General features: G+C 41.7%; 1 protein-coding gene across 21 annotated transcripts in view; it reads right to left on the bottom strand.

The window, feature by feature from the left end:
• ADGRL2 (adhesion G protein-coupled receptor L2) overlaps window positions 1-17,529 on the bottom strand; it is a 266,626-nt gene that overhangs the window by 21,888 nt on the left and 227,209 nt on the right. For all 21 annotated transcript variants that reach the window (XM_060232098.1, XM_060232101.1, XM_060232099.1 and 18 more), the window contains 4 exons: window positions 15,893-16,066; window positions 13,741-13,950; window positions 11,762-11,982; window positions 9,875-9,941 (listed from right to left, as the gene is read on the bottom strand). In XM_060232098.1, coding sequence (XP_060088081.1) covers window positions 9,875-9,941; window positions 11,762-11,982; window positions 13,741-13,950; window positions 15,893-16,066 — 672 coding nt within the window. The remainder of the gene's footprint in view (window positions 1-9,874; window positions 9,942-11,761; window positions 11,983-13,740; window positions 13,951-15,892; window positions 16,067-17,529) is intronic.

The raw sequence follows: 17,529 nt of genomic DNA, 5'->3' as shown, positions 1-17,529 counted from the left end.
AACTGCACATGTTCTGACCCTGCCTGTCCTCCCTAGAGCTTTTGTTACCTGGCAAATGCAGCTCTAAAATTGCTCTTGTATCTCCAGATCTTTGCTCTTAGCCATGCAGAAGCCTATTTCTCCCTGGGACTGGCAGCCAGAGAGGTGTTCTCTGAAGAAGGCTTCTAAATGAGTGTGCAAGTTGAACTCTCTCTGAACTTAATTAATTATTAAAGATGCAGATGGAGCTGTCCGGATGATAAGAACAGCTCTTGACGTGTCATGATCCAAGCTTTCATTAAATCATTTCAGGCATACTAATGGTTTTCTGCTGCTCATTACTTACAGGCATTCTCTTCATAGATATAATAACCCTGGCTCCCATAAACACAGAGTCTGAGAGAAAAGTCAACCCCTATCCTTTATAGGTACAAACAAGCATAGGTATTGGTTGGCCCTGATTCTGCACAGGTAGCCATAAATAAACAATGTTTTAAAGGTAACAGAGTCATTATTGAATTAAGGCCACAGAAGGCTATTTGCAGACTACCTAAATAAAGCTATTTTTCCTGGATGATATAAATTCACAACAGTCCCATAAATCATAGGCAGCTAGATTTATCTTCTCTGAATATTATCAAATTTGTGAATTCTTGCACTTTGATCAATAACTGTCATTTCTCTGTTCTTCAATAGATAGTATATTCTGATATATTCTCTGCTTTTTCTGATCATAAGAACCCTTGAAAATGAAGCCATCAAACGTGTCATCCAACAACATGGTATTGTATGTCATCATGATGAGATGACAGCTCATGGAAACTGATACTTGTGCTTGACTTCACTTCATTTTGGGTGGCGACAGCCACTTGCAATTCCGTGCCCAGGGTTCTGTCCTTTCATTGGTGCAGATCAATTACAGCACTTGTTGAAGTTCCATCTTCCCAGCCCCTTAGGTTCAAAAGAAACACAGTAAGTTGGCACAAGCAAGTGTTGGGGACAGGGAGCTGTTTGGGGTCCTAGCCAAAAGAGAAATTAAGCACTACTTTCTTGGCATGTCATGGCAAAAACAGGTTTCTTACCTGTAACTGATGATTTTCGAGTGGTCATCTGTGCAGTCACACACATGGGTTATTCGCCAAGATCAAACCCGACCTCAGAGAATTCAAAGCAATCTTAGAGTGTTTTGGCGCGCACTTCCTCTCGTCCTGGGGAGGAGGCATCCACTGCGCATGCCTAGACGAGAGGGAGGCGCACCACCCACCCAGTTTCTTCCAGCCACTGTATAGGAGGAAAATTTTTAATCAAGAACAAGAGACCAGCACTGGGGAAGGTTGGGCGGGCGTGTGTGACTGCACAGATGACCACTCGAAGATCATCAGTTACAGGTAAGAAACCTGTTTATCTTCATCATGGTCTCTGTGCAGTCCCACACATGGGTGACTGGCAAGCTAATTTGTCTGGAGGCGGGTGCTGGATCTGTAACCAAAGGGCAAAAGTTGGTTATGCATATGATAAGCAATAGTGTACTTACAGCGTAGGCGACTGGAGACATCAGTCAAAAATGGACCGTAGTACAGCCTGCCTGAAGGACGTGTCATGCCGAGCACAGAAGTCTAAAGCGCAGTGCGAGGCAAACATAGATGGAGACAACCCGTCCGCAGCAGCACAGATGTCTTCCATCAAAACGTCCTTACAGAAGGCTGATGAAGTGGCAACCGCTCTTGTGGAATGAGCTTGTAAATGTTCAGGTATAGGCTGTTTAGCCAGTCGATAGCATAATGTAACAGCAGCCACAATCCATTTTGAAAATCTCTGTGTTGAGATTTTATTGCCTTGATTGTGGGTTGCATATGCTACAAAGAGTCTAGTGTCATTCTGAAATGGACGTGTCCGCTCAATGTAAAAAGCAAGGGCCCTACGTACGTCCAGATTGTGTAGGGACCGTCGACTAGCGTCGGCAGAGCTTTGAAAAAAGGCAGGTAATGTAGATGGCTTTCCTAGATGAAACGGTGAGACTACCTTGGGTAGAAAAGAAGGGTCAGGCCGTAAAACAACTCTATCATGATGAAAAATAGTGTATGGAGGGTCTGCTCTGAAAGTGCATATGTCGCTGGCTCTTCTGCCAGAAGTAAGCGCTACTAGCAAGGCCATCTTCCAGGAGAGGAGATGCATAGGAATGGATGCCATGGGCTCAAAGGGTGGCTTCATTAGTTGGCTCAGCACAAGAGACAGGCTCCAGATGGGATGAAACTGACGGAATGGGGGATGAAGGTGAAGGATCCCCTTCAGGAAGGCTTTAGTAGCATAGTGGGAGAAAACAGTGCACCCTTCAATTTGTGGATGGAATGCAGAGATGGGCGCTAAGTGGACCCTCAGAGAAGAGTACAACAGTCCTGAGTTAGAGAGGGACAGTGTGCAGGTCAGGATCTCAGCTATAGTGGAGAGTTCAGGCTTGAATTTGTGTAGAACAGTGTAAGTTGAAAAACGTTTCCATTTTAAAGAGTAAGATTTTCTGGTGGCTGTTTTTTTTGCGTTGAGTAGGACATGACGAACATCCAATGGAAAATTCAGAAACTGATTTTCCAGGCAGTCAATCTTAGAAGTCCCGGATTGTGGTGCAAAACCTTGCCTTCTTGTTGGGAGATCAAGTCCTGAACTTGAGGAAGTCGGAGGAACGTGCTGTTCGAGAGGAGGAGGAGAGTGGTGAACCGGGGTTGACAGGGCCACCACAGTGTAATCAGAACACAATTGGTCCCATCTAGCTTTATTTTTTGCAATACTCTCGTGATGAGAGGAATTGGTGGAAATAGATAGTGCAGTGTCCCGGACCACCGATGGAGAAAGGCGTCCTCTGTAGATAGCGGGGATGGAGGACCATGAGTGTAGAAGTGTGGACACTGGGCATTGTCTGGAGATGCAAAGACATCTATTTTCAGAACTCTGAAATTTTTGAAAACTGTGTACCGGTAACAACGGTTGAGAGTCCATTCATGGTCGTTGACTAGATGACAACTTAGCGTGTCCACTTGAACATTCTGGACTCCTGGCAGGTGCACCGCTGTCAGGAAAATGCCGTGAACGATACTCCAGTGCCATAGGGATAGGGCTCGTTTGCACAATTGAACAGAGGCTGTACCTCCCTGCCGATTGATGTAGAAAACAGTGGCTACATTGTCGGAGGTGACTTGAATGTGTCGACTGTGAAGAGATGGCAGAAAGGACCTCAGAGCTCTGTGGACCACTAGAAGCTCTAGGCAATTGATGTGAAGGGATCTCTCGTAATCCCTCCACTGTCCCTGAACTGTCAACGTTCCCAAGTGGGCTCCCCATCCCCACTTGGAGGCATCGGTCATGACAATCACAGATGGAGGTGTTTGTACGAACGGCATTCCTGCCAAGAGATGACGATCCACCGTCCACCATTCTAGAGATGGGATAATGTGGGATGGGACCGTAAGTAGAGTCATTTGGTGTTGCCGGTGTGGACAAAATGTCCGAACCAACCACAGTTGAAGACGGCGCATATGAAGTCTTGCAAAACAGAGAACAGAGGTGGTGGCTGCCATGAGACCTAACATCCGTTGGAAGATGAAGGCTGTTTGGGTATGGTGCGTGATTATGGTAGTGGCCAAGGATTGGATATGATGCACTATGTCTGCTGGGAGATAGGCCTTGTGTGATGTCGTTGACAGATATACCCCTATAAATTGTATGTTCTGTGTGGGATTCAGGTTGGATTTTGCAAGATTGACCTGAAGACCTAGCGCAGACAGGAGGGACAGAGTGGACGAAATGTCCTTCTGAAGTTGTTCTTTGGTTTGAGCTACTACCAGATAATCGTCTATATAAGGATAAATGGAGATTTTTTGTTGCCGGAGTACGGCTGCCATCACCGCCATACATTTCATGAAGACTCTAGGTGCTGTCAAAAGATCGAAGGGGAGAGCACGGAACTGATAGTGTTGATCTCCGATAGCAAACCTGAGGAATCTTCTGTGATGGTGATTGATGGTGAGGTGGAAGTAGGAATCTTGTAGGTCTATCGACGCCATCCAGGCCTGCTCGGAATCAGTGGTAGGATAGATTGCAGAGTAATCATGCGGAATTTTTTGTAGTGAATATGGAGATTGAGTTTTCGAAGATCCAGTACAGGGCACTGCCCTCCATCCCTCTTTGGAACCAGAAAATAACGGGAGTAGCATACCATGCGATGGAATTGCGGTGGAACTGGTTCTATAGCTCCCTTGTCTAGAAAGGTGGCAACTTCTGTTTGTAGAGGAAGAGAGGGGGGTGTAGGTATGAACCTGTGGAGTTTTGGGGGCAAATAGAACTCTATAATGTAGCCCCTGTGGATGATCGCTAGGACCCATGAATTCGATGTTATGGATTCCCACATGGGGTAGAATGGTCGTAGTCTGGTGGTGTCTGGATGGTGTTATAACTGATTGAGAGGTAGGAGAGAGGAGTCAAAGAGACTGCTTTGGAGCCGGTGTTGTCTTTTTTGAGGGTTGTGGACGCGCTCTTTGTTGAAATGGTTGTTTTGCCAGAGGAGCCTTACGTTTTCAGAATTCAGCTTGTTGAGGCGATTGTCAACGCTTATAATATGACGGTTTCCAGGTTCTCTGCCGATTGAGTTGGGATTGCTGTTGAATAACTCCCAATCTTTTAGTCCTTTTCCTACTGTCATCAACAGTGGTTAGAATATCATCTGTGGTGGCATTAAAGAGACCCTGGCCGTCGAAGGGTAAGTCTTCTATCTTGAATTTGATGTCAGGCTGCAGTGACAAGCACCTGAGCCAGGCATGACGGCGTAGAGCAATCAATGTAGCCATAGTCCTAGATGAGCATGACACAGCATGACACACTGCATTAATTTGCTGCTTGGTGACGCGAGAGAGCTCCTGAAGGATGTGCAAAGCTTCCTTCTGTGCTGCATCCGGTAGGGCGGGGACCAAGGTGGTAAGTTGGGAGGTCAGATTGAAAGTATATGCCAAAAAATAGGCCAAATAATTGTGAATTTTGGAAGTAGCAGTGGTAAGTGAGTAGCTCTTTCTTCCTAAAGTGTCCAATTTCTTCCCTTCCTTTTCAGGTGGAACCAGGTGGCGTGTTTGTTTAGATTTTGAAGACGAATGCACGATCATGGAATTTGGTGCCGGATGATTAAAGAGAAATTTTGATTCAGGAGCATGAATCTTGTAGAGGGATTCAATTCATTTAGATGTCAGTGGAACTGAAGCGGGTTTATCCCATGCCTCTTTCAAGGCTTCCAAATGGACTGGAAGCATAGGGAGAAAAGAGCCTGCCGGCAGGTCTGCATATACTAAGTCGTGGACTACATCCGACACTCTAGGTGCGTCAGTAGTCTGTTTAATATTAAGTATATTTGCCATGTTGGATAGTAAATCCAAGTTAGATTTAGAACCCTCTGAGGGTGAGAGGTCAGCAGGCTTGATGATGTCATAGGCTGCTGAAGGTGGAGCTGAGGCTGTTGAATGGGAGGAATCTGATTGTTCAGCTTCAGATTCTTCCTGAGTTTCAATGGGCATATCAATGGGCTTGGTAAGTATTGCTATCTGTTTGGTCAGCAGGGAAGGCTGTTCCATCTGTTGTTTAGGAGAGACCGAACACACCGAAGTCGATCTAGCTGGAGACAATGGTTTGATACCATAGTGTAATACTTTCGGCGTCGATAAGGACTTTCACGGGGTCGGTAAGAAATGTCCTCATGGTACCGTAGATGATCTTCATGGTATGCGTGCTCTCGATGTGTAGGATAATAAAGCACTTCACGGTACAGAGGGTCTTCACGGTGTCCAGGGTCTTCACGGTACCGATACCGATGTGAATCCGAGGAAGGTGACCTATAATACCATTGGTACCTATGAGGAGATGGTGATCTGGAACGTGATGGACTATAATAGTAATAGCATTCCCTGTGATGACTAGGAGATCTTTCGGCTCGGACTCGAGTGGATAGCTCTCTTGGTGTCAAAAGTTCTCTTAAGAGTGGAGATGCAGGTGTCACTATCTACTGTTTGCTAGGCGTCTGTTGTCTGCTAGGTATCAAAACTTCCCGAAAGGAGTGTGTGCCGAGAAGATTAGCTTATTGACTCCGGTGTGTGGATTCTGGAGATTCGGTGTCAAGAATATTCTCTGGCAATGACCCATGGAGTGATGGAGACCGAGAATGAACATGGACGACCTCGAGAGGTACGATATCGATGGGCGCCGAGACCTCCAATGAAGTCGGTGCTGTCTATATCGAAGTCGAAGTGCAGACAGTCGGGTGCGGTGCAGAAGTCATAGTGGGAGACTTCGAATCCGAGGACCTATGGCCCGTCTTCGATTTGGTTTTCAGTGATGTCGAACCCGAGGGATCTTTATTAGTCAATTCTGTGCGATGTTTCTTTCTAGAATCGTCAGACTTCTTAGAGTGTTTCCCGGACTTAAGCTTGCTGGGAACCGAGGCCATGGAAGCTGCCGGTCGAGCAACTTCCTTTTGAGTAGATAGGAAAGATGGTGAGATTTGAGATCCTGAAGTATGGGACATAGTAGGGCGCAACGACGACTCCAACAGATGACTTGAGTCTAGCCGCGCGGTTTTTTCTTGCCTGTTTTCCGAATTGACTACAATGCAGGCAAGTGTCCATACGAAGGGCCTCACCAAGACAAAAAAGGCATAAAGAATGTCCATCCGTGGATGGGATTTTTGAGCCGCACCGAATACACTTCTTAAAAGTGATTTTGTTGTCTTTCCCTTCCATCCACCCAGGAGAGTGGGGGGGGGGGAGGGAAGGGACGAAGGGTAGAAAAAAGGGATAGAAAGATAATTTTTTTAACGTTACTGGTGATGAAGTTAGAAGAAGACGAAGACAAACGATGAGGAGAAATGCAGGAGAACAAGGTGACGTTTGCAATGAAGAGAGGAGACTCAGCGAGGTAGGTGTATCCCGGGCGTCGGTAAAGAAGAAACTGGGTGGGTGGAGCGCCTCCCTCTCATCTAGGCATGCACAGTGGATGCCTCCTCCCCAGGACGAGAGGAAGTGCACGCCAAAATTAACACTGTAAGATTGCTTTGAATTCTCCGAGGTTGGGTTCGATCCTGGCGGATAACCCATGTGTGGGACTGCACAGGGACAACGATGAAGATCTTGCAGTACAACTTGCTACTTGCTCTAACCCAAGATTGCTCAATAGCAACTAATGCTATTGGCTATCTTAAAAACCATTATGGCTATCTTAAAAAAAAAAAAGGAGGATCCAGGCCTTGAACATGTATGTCAAAGGCAGGAAACATCAATAAAGATTTTGTGTATTTGTGGGAGAAGAATAAAATCTCAAATTGCAAGTGTAATAAAACCAGCTCTGTGATTGAATTAAAAAAATGTTCATAAACCTGTATAATGGTAACAAATTGTTCAAGCCTGAAGCACAAATATGATGTGGATGAAAAAGGGATTTCTTTTCTAATGATTTCATTTTGGATCACTGTAATAAGCCCAGTAGGGCATTATTCAGATATTCTGAACTCCTCCATGTAATCTAGAAATACATTCTTTAACATTCAAGATGACATTCTCAATATTCTGCTGGACATATATGCTCTGCATGAGAAGTCATGTCCTAGCCTCCAGTCATACTGTGCGTGGCACGTTATTTGTGTTAAACAGAAGCAGCAATAGTTCTAGTACTACAATCATCACAACACCAGATTTTTGCAAGGATTATAATCTTAAATTCCTGAATGCTACTGATAATGTATGCACATTAATGTGTACAAACAGCTACTCTTCAGTAATACTGTTCACATTACACTGTTCTGGGATCATTACACTTTTTTTCTTTTGGTTGGGACGATTAGAGGGCAAAGCAATTGCCAGAGAAGAATTACTCCCAGGAACTGTGCAGTGATTGCTACCTGCTGTTTCATATTTTTTGAAGTTGGGAATACTGCTCCCAAAGGCCTTTCACTTCTCAGCCTAAATGATTTGCAGGAGGATAATAATGTCATGGCCGGTAAATAATAGTAGACTCTGAGTTACATGGTCAATATGATTAAATGTCCCTCACCCCGGTTTTCACTCTGACCTGGTTATGAGGAAACACCAATATCTGCAGCAATGCCCAAGGCCCACACAAACTGCAATGTTATTTAAAGAGAGAGGGGAGGGGGGAGAGAGGGAGAGAGAGAGAGAGAAAGATAAAGATAAAGTACTCATAGTAAATAACACTGCAGTTTTTGCTAAAAAGGAAAAAAGCACTGGTTCACTGAAGTGACAGTCAAGACCCAAGACAAATTCTGGTTCACACATTACCATCAGTCACTTTATTGAGCCACAGAAGGTGGCCCCCTGAATTGTACAGAAAACCATGTGAGACGCTGTCAGGTACTGCAAGTCTGGAAGATACTTTGTGCTACTTTGGAGATGAAGAACATTATCATGGCTGAGATCTGGAGAAGGTTGGCCCTGTACTTTGCACTGTGCACATGACAAAACAAGTACCAAGTAGGAGGAAAACGATCAACTGCAGCATTCCACTAGATTGTAGCATTTCTTTTAAAGTATCCCCAACAGGTGGGCACAACAGTATATTGAATCAAAAGCTACCACTTTTAAATTATGATGCTAAAGTTGGGGCAGGGGAGCAGGGATGAGGATGGTTTTCATTAATTCCTTGCTTCTGAAACTATGGCTCCCATGAGCCCAAGAACTATGCTGTCTTAAGTTTTCTGTGCACACTTACATCAATTGTGACACTTGAGAGATAAAGAACTTTTTAAAAGAGGTCCTTGTTTGTGAAATGTGAATAATCTGCTTGCTACATAATGGACATTTCTCATGTGCAGAATGGAGGGGGGAGGAATACTCATTTAACAAAAGTAGTCTTCTAATGTGGCAAAGAATGTTTCTGAGGATGCACCATTAATAAGAGTTCCTTAGAATGAAACAAAGCCTAGAACATTTTTTGAAAACCACTAAACCATGAAATTATTAGTTGGAAGCAGGGCTTTTTTTGAGCAGGAACACACAGGAATGCAGTTCTGGCTAGTTTGGCATCGGGGTGTGTGGCCTAATATGCAAATGAATTCCCACTGGGCTTTTTCTACAAAAAAAGCCCTGGTTGGAAGTATTTTTTATTATATACAAACAAGAACGCAAAGTATATATATATTTGCTTTATCAGATTTGCTCACACTGTAATGCAGTCAGAGCCAGGACCATCTATGAGCCGCTGCCAGTCTGAGAAGACAATACTGATTTGGATGGACCAAGGGTCTGATTCAGTATAAGGCAGCTTCATATGTTCATATATGAGCGATACAAACTGTACATATCACATGATCTGTTCTGAAAACATCTCTCCTCTGAACTGAATTGCCATAAAGAGTGGCAACCTGATCCTATGGACTGACATTAGCTGCCATACAGGTTCATATAGGAGCTTACAGAACTGGGCTACAAGCAGGGCTTAAGATTATTTTTTTCTTGGGCAAAATTAATTTTGCATCAATTCATCTGGTATAAATAATTAACTCTGATATAATAACTTTGATTACTTTTCAGAAAATGCTGGGAAAGCATCACTGAAAGGTTCCTTATGGATTTGTATGAGGGAATGCTGGAAAGGCACAAGATGCAGTTTAATGGCTGAAACGGAGCAGTGCCTGGATAGCACATCCCTTGCAAACTATGCATAAGCTCCTCTGAGCTCCTCTGGAGAAAGAATAAGGAGCAACTGGAACAAATAAATAAACAAACTAAGCCAACTGTAACCATTCATAAAATCAGCAGCAACATGCTCCTCTTATAAGGGGAACCATGTGATAACATAGCTAGTACCAGTTTTTATAACTGTCATTAACTGGAATAGAAGAGGTAGGTATTCTTACCAAAATAATGAAGGTAACAGGCCCAATAAAACTCCAGATAAAATAGTTGTCAACCTTGAGCCAGCAACTGTTTCAGGAAAAAAAGAAGAAATGTTATGTGACTATGCTGAATAGACTCTATGTTGCCTGGGACAAGCACAAACCATAGGCATTATTTATGTGATTATTTCCTAACTATTATGTGATCTTTTCCCCTAGAGACTACCTGGTGGAAGTGCACATGCAATGCAGTCTTGCAAATGGGTACAATACCTGTGGCTGTCTCACTTTCTCATATCTGGCCACAGTCTAAGAACTGTATATAGTATATTTTTGTCTCAACCTTCTTCAAAGGATTTCACAGTGGCATACAGAGTTCTTTCCTCCATTCTATCCTGACAACAAATCTCTCAGGTAGGCTAGACTGAGAGACAAAGATTGGCTCAATGTTCACCCAGCAAACTCTATAGTCAGGAGTGGATTTGAACCTGTTTTTTTTTTCCAATCCTAGTCTAACTCACCACCATACCACAGTGGCTGTCAATAACTCCAATAATTTATGATAATGAATACCAAAAATAATTTAATCTGCTCCAAGAGCAATAAAATGGATCGTGGAACTCTCTCCTTAAGTAGTTTTTGAATTGAACATGAGGTAATTTGAAACAGAAAAAGTCTGCTCGTGGGCACATGTATGCTAACCTACAGCTGTTAGATCTAGGCTCTTCATTAAGACTGTGTGCTAATTACCTACTCATGTATTGTGTTTTAGCATAACTAAACATTGCTATATAAGGGACCTTTACACTATGTGATGGATAAAAGGACTTGCTATGAGGAGATGGCTTCCAGAGAAAACCATTTACTGTGGTCACAAACATGATACTTTGTTATTCCTTCTGGAAGCCTTTGATATAGGCCTGCAAACTTAGGCATTTAGAGTTCCCCTTCCTCATAGGTTTTCTTGGTAACACTCAAAATTGCTTTTTCCATCCTCAAGGAATGCCAAGTCAGAAAATGATTACATGTCATGTTTTGCTGCAGAACAGCCAAATATAAATCAAATGCCCCAGCATCCAATAGGGAATTGAATAGTTAAAGCAAAAAACAAAACCAAACCAAATGGTATTAAAGTAAATTAAGCATCTGCTTATCAGGACTTTATTTCACTTAGTGATTTGTTTTTCATATACCACAGCTCCCTGCTGAATCACTTTTATTTATCTTTCATCAGCAGCAAAATCAAGTATTCAACAGTATCTACCTATACTGTAACTAATTTCATCAAAGTAAGCACTATTGGAAGGCACATTTATGCCTCCAGCAACTAAAATCCTCAGAAATATTCTATGACTACTTTCTGTCACTTTCTAAATACCTGTTTTTTTTAAATAAATAAAAGGCAGCTGTCTTATTTTAATCCTGTTCTTTCTTGCATGGTAAAATATTATCAAAGTGAAACATATGGGCTAAAATATTGAACTATCATCATCCATAGAGCTAGCCAGAGGGCCAGTTAAACAAAGAGATCTAATGAGGCATTAGCTTAAGAAGACCAGGTGATTCAGCTAGTTACATACTTTAAGTTAAGAAGAATGTTCATTCATTGTTTGTTCTTTTTACTCAATTTGAAGCCTAGAAGTTATTTACTTTTTCTCCAATTTGTTTCAGGTCAATCTTTTGTGTTAAAAAGAAAGGCCATAATTTAGAATCTGCCTCTCCAGAGTACAAATCCTATGAACCTAGAAAATTGCAAAAGACTGTATTGGAATTTGCACACAGCATTGCTATTCTCTTACCAATAAAGCTTTCAGTTGCTATTTTAATCTGTCAGGGACTCCCTGAGAGCTAACACACTTAAACAAAATATTCACTTGAAAAACACTCAGGTCACTAGCAATTACTTACGCTTTCTGTGTTCCATAGCTGCTATAGTCAATTGCTGCTGAGACCCCAACAACAGTGGCAGGGAAGAGGTAGCCAGCTACATAGTAGTACTTCTTCCTAGAATATTCACTTTCAAATACTTCTACTAACATGAGATAGAGTTGCACCCCTTCTAGGCACATCCAGGCAAAGGCTGCCAAGAAGAAAAAGTGCAAGAGGCCTGCAAATATTGGGCATGCAATCTGCAAAGAAAGGGAAACAATAAAATACAAACTACAACACCGTCAAGACATGGGAAATGTGTGCGTATTTGCATTCTTTAATATAATGGAATATCAAGTGAGGAAAGCAGTCCATTAATTTTGGTAGTGAAATGTTAACACTCTACTGTAACATTTATATTGTAGATGAGTTGGTGCAGATACCCTACTACTAGATGTATTATTTATACCTTCTGTTTAAAATCTTTATGCCACTTTCAAAATATTGTCTTTCCTTCATCTCAAAGATCATTCCTTTTTCTATTTTAAGAAGGTATGCTATCATATCACTAGCCAAGTACATTCCATTCTCTGTAGCCAAGTAGTGAATGAAATGGTTCCAAATGACTTAATTATTAAGAGGAGTTGTTTTCAAAAACCATGATACCCTTTGTCTTGAGATTTAGGAATATGTTATTACTATACCTGAGAAGCAGATTGGCAGGTACATCTAGATCACATTGTAATGGGACTCACATGTTGAATCGTGTATCTTAATAGCCACACTTAATTTTTGTTGAATTAGAATAACTGTTTTAAACAACTATAAGCTCATGAAGCTATCTTATAATGAGTTAGATCATTATAAGATATGATCGTTATAAGATATGATAAGTGACATCTGTATTGTGTTCTTGGACTGACAGCAACATTTCAGGTAGAGGTGTTTCACATCAGCTATTACCTCATTCTTTTTAAAATTAAATGTGCCAGAAACTGAACCTGGGATCCTTCTGAATGGCGAACAGATGCTCTTTCACTTAATCATGCTGGCCTCCCCACTGTGAGGAACACCAATATGCCAATCTGATCTGTTGTCATAGTGTGTCAAAAACACCAACTTAATGCTTACAGGTTACTGGAACAAAACTGTTTCTTAATTGGTGGTCTACTAAGCATTTATCTTTCTGATCTTGTTCGGTCTCTTTCCTTCTTCTGATCAAATTAGTCCCTGTACTACATTGGTCATTCTCAGTATCAGACAGAAACCTGAGTCAAAAGCAGAATTCTAAGGACTAAACTGCACAATACTGGCCTTTCAAAAGACCAATAGTCTTTCCATGAATTTTCTATCTTTGCAACATGTAGTATGATTTACTTGTGCACTGATGTCATGATGCTATCCATTTTCCTGTCCTCTGCTCTACATATTTTGTAATTACCAGCAGGCAAATGCACGAAGTGACAATGTCAGGACACAGGTCATGGAGGGAGGACTAGGGTGCAAATCAAAAGTACTCTGCTGTTGAAATTCTATTGCTTCTGCTTCATTATCTCTTATTTACAGCACTGTCCACAGATAGTCTAAGTAAAGCAGCATCTAAGCTACAGTGTGGTATACTCACATTCTGTGACAAGTAGGCCACAAGATTTTTAAAAGCAATCCTCCTTCAACTGAAGAAACAGCACCAGCTTTACAGCAGAACCTGACATTTAGTAGCAAATACAAGATTCCCACTTTCTTATTTCCCTTCTGACGTACAAAGCATGTATGTGTGCACTGGGAGGGGGGAGGGGGGCTTTGTGTAAGGGTAGAACCAGAAGATGTGTAACCCTGCTGCTTGTTCTTACAGCCCTCCCCTTGTTTCTCCCCTGGAAGCAGAAATGGAAGATGAAAATCAAGCGACTGGGAATTCTGTAATTGCAACCAGATATCTAGCTCTGGACAATGTTGCAATCCTTTTCAGGGATAGACAGACAGATAAAAACACAACCATAGATTATGTCTAGAGAGCTTACCTTATATTCTGTCTTATCAATGCCTATTAGGAAAATGAACTCTGCAATGAGGAGGTTGATGCAAAGGTTCTTGTGAATTGTGTTTCGATCACTTTGAAGGCCACGGAAGAAACAGAAAGTGAAGATGCAAATTGCCAGGCAGACAAGGGAAATGACAATCCCTACCCAGGTGATGACAGTGAGGAGTAACTCATGCATTCCATTTTTGTACTGCAAATGATGAAGTGAATAAAATTAGTATGGTCATTGATAAAAACAACACAACATTATGTTCGGAGAAAGCACCTAGAAACTACTGTTCTGTTTGAAGGGAGACACAGGACCCTAACTTGGCAAAAGAAAAAAAAAGTGAAGATATGAAAACTGTAGGTCTTTAACAGTACAGAAATGAACATCTGGGATGGATATTTTTTTCCCCAAGGAACATGCTATAGTAACAAATATAAAGGGCACTTTTTGGAAAAGGACAATTGCTGGTATTTAATATATAAAGAAGGTATTCTTATTATTTCAAAGGACGTTCAAGAGAATCAGAATTCTTTTCTGTATAAACTGCATGATCCTTGAAAGAATATGTGAATAAACCTACTGAGGCACTCTATGCTATCTCTGACTTGGATAGGTCAGGCTACATTGATCTCAGAAGCTAAGCAGGGGCAGCCCAGGTAATTATTTGGAAGGGAGACCTCCACGGAATACCAGGGTTGTGTGCTGAGGCAGGCAATGGCAAACCACCTCTCCATGTCTTGAATCTGTGGGACTGCCATAAGTCAAGCTTAGACTTGACAGCAAAAAATAAATAAAATAAAGGCATTCTATACAAAGCATGATAGCTTGCCAGGTTCTGGATATTTTTGGTCAGGTAAGAGCTGATTAATGTATCTTTTAGTGCCATCTCCATGCTATCCATCTGCCCATGCAGAGTATTGGTACTATATAAGCTTGGTGTGACTCCTATAACCATCTGTCCAGCTCATGAGGTTATATTGTAATGCTATGCATACTCTGCCATCTTTTAATTGTTTAACTGTTTTAATTGTTTTAAAGAACTTATTGTATTAACTGGTTTTCAGTGTCTATCTGACTTTGATGTTACCTGCTCTGAGCCCACTTGCATGAAGGATGGGATATAAATCCAGCAAAAAAACTAAATAAACAGGACTTAAAAAAATATGAATCTGGATCACATAATCATTTTAGTGGATTACAAGGTACTTGGAGAGGAAATGGAAGAAAAAGGTTTTCACAGTTAAAAGCAGCAGAGGGGACATAAATATTGCTGTATATCAATGGGCTAGACTATTTGTTTTTCATAACAATAAAAAGTATTACATATAATGAGCCGAATCCTATTTTGGCTGACCAAATAATTCTATTTTTTGTTTGTATGAAATTGTTTTCAAGGGATAGAAAAACTTTTAAAAACATTTTAAGGCTGGACCTGTGAAACATGACAATGATATGAATCTCAAGAAATGAGATAACCAGAAATATTTAGAAATAATGTTCATTTCTGGCTAAGTTCCAAACTATGTGTTACATCTGCCATGTCTGGTGTAGTGGTTAAGTGTGCGGACTCTTATCTGAGAGAACCGGGTTTGATTCCCCACTCCTCCACTTGCACCTGCTGGAATGGCCTTGGGTCAGCCATAGCTCTGGCAGAGGTTGTCCTTGAAAGGGCAGCTGCTGTGAGAGCCCTCTCCAGCCCCACCCACCTCACGGGGTGTTTGTTGTGGAGGAGGAAGGTAAAGGAGATTGTGAGCCGCTCTGAGACTCTTCGGAGTGGAGGGCGGGATATAAATCCAATATCTTCATGTAATTGCCATGAGGTTTTGCAGCCATATAATAGCTGCATGGGCCTGTGGAGTAGAGGGCTGTGTATGCACTGAATCCTTGCAAATGCAGGCCCACAATGGGTCCCTGGTGGAAATCCCTCCCCCCACAACAGTCCATTACTGAATGAAGCCCTGTGGAACTTGCAAATTGAGTTCCTATGAGGAAATCACAGCTCTAATATGGATGAAAGTTCCCATGGTTACATCTAACATGTTTATGTGATAGATGTAGCATATAGTTTGGCCCTAAGTCCCCTTTTCATTTAGACACATAACTAGGTTTTCTCAAGTCACTGATTAGAGCAACTGTTGCTTACCACAATTCCTCTATGGGCCATGAGGATTGCAAAGTTGGTTAGATGGCTGCATGCACATGTGGTATGTGTTTTATTTGTGTCAATTAGCTTGCAACCTTGAGTGGACCAATATCCCATCATAGTTCGTTCTGAGTAGTTCCAGAAGGAGCAATTGGCATTGAAATAATTTTCGGCCTGTAAAACACCAGAATAAAATTATGACTGTACACACAGAAATGCAAAAATGGATTTAAGATGTATGAAATATTGTTTAGATTTAATTTAGCACATTTTTCAGCTCTAAAGTTTATTTATATATTTGATTTATAAATCAGTTGTTCTCCACAATATAAGGCTCTAGGCAATATACAACCATTAAAAACAAGTTTAAAATGAAAACCAAAAAGAACAACTATATAATTTCAGATTTTATCTGACATTCCTTCTCTACATCACTCTGGACTGTGTTGCTGACTCACAGAGGTGAGAAGAGGCCTGCAGTGAAGATGGAGGGAAAAACGGAGGAGACAACTGATCAAAGGATCATTTTCCAAACCTCACTGAACTCCTTATATAACAACTACTGCAAAAAAAGAATAAAACCTATTGTACTCATCATTAGCAAATGGTCGCTGCAAGGCTGCTATCTAGTCAAAATACAGACTAAGCTGCAGAATGTTTTAGACTATATGGCTGCATTCAGACAATCAATTTGAGCTGACACGGGGATGGCCCCCAGGCGGATTAAAAAGGAAGGTCAGGCAGGCACAGCTGCTACTCGTCCTGCTCCTGCGCTCACCTCATACTCTGGTAGAGGGACTATCACCAGTGAGCACCTAGAACAGATTGGTGGGTACTATGCTCTAGGCACTCACTGGGGATAGTCCCTCTAAGCTGTGGAGTCTTGTGTGCAAAAATTTTACTTTGTGAGCAACTGGCATTAAAGTGTGAGCTACTGCATAAATTAGTTTGCTCTGGGTTTTTTTTTTTCCTGAGCTAAGACAAGAATGGAGGCTAAACAACTGTGAGCTAGCTCACATTAATTCAGTTTAGAGGGAACACTGCTCACTAGTATTCTTTATTTAAAAAACTACCCAGAGCGCATGTGCGCATGGCCACTAAATATGTAAGGGGGAAAAAACCCAAACTGTGCTAAGAGGGTGGCATGCAACAACTGTGTGAACACGCCAAAGCATCCCCTGTGCAATATACGGGCACATCATGTGGGAGCATCTGATTGGGATTTACCACTCCAGTTTGGGATGGCACAGTTTGGGATGCCTCTGGTGTGTTCGAAGCTGTCTGTACCTAGCCTATTCTAGAGCATAGTCCACATCTAATAACCAATATTATTCAATTACAATTTTCCACCTGAAATTCAATTATCATACTGCAACATTAATTTCTCTTAATTACTTCCCACTCTGTGGTAGTACGAACATGATATTTTTTTCTACAGTTTCTTGAGGATTTATTAACGCATTCACTTTTCCATTCTAATTTTGATCAGGTCTAAAGCAGCATAACAGAATTATAGTCAGGATCTTAAGTCCAATTAAAGTGACACGAAAACTTGTCTTGGGAAAACAAACACAGTCCCCAATTTTGTACAGCACCCCCCCCCCCCCGTCTCTTTAGGTAAACAGAATGTCTCTCCA

The sequence above is a fragment of the Heteronotia binoei genome, chromosome 2 (genome assembly GCF_032191835.1).
Source record: "Heteronotia binoei isolate CCM8104 ecotype False Entrance Well chromosome 2, APGP_CSIRO_Hbin_v1, whole genome shotgun sequence".
In the NCBI taxonomy this organism is placed as follows: domain Eukaryota; kingdom Metazoa; phylum Chordata; class Lepidosauria; order Squamata; family Gekkonidae; genus Heteronotia; species Heteronotia binoei.
The sequence above is the reverse complement of the archived record's forward strand: the minus strand, read 5'-3'. Positions and strand labels throughout refer to the sequence as shown.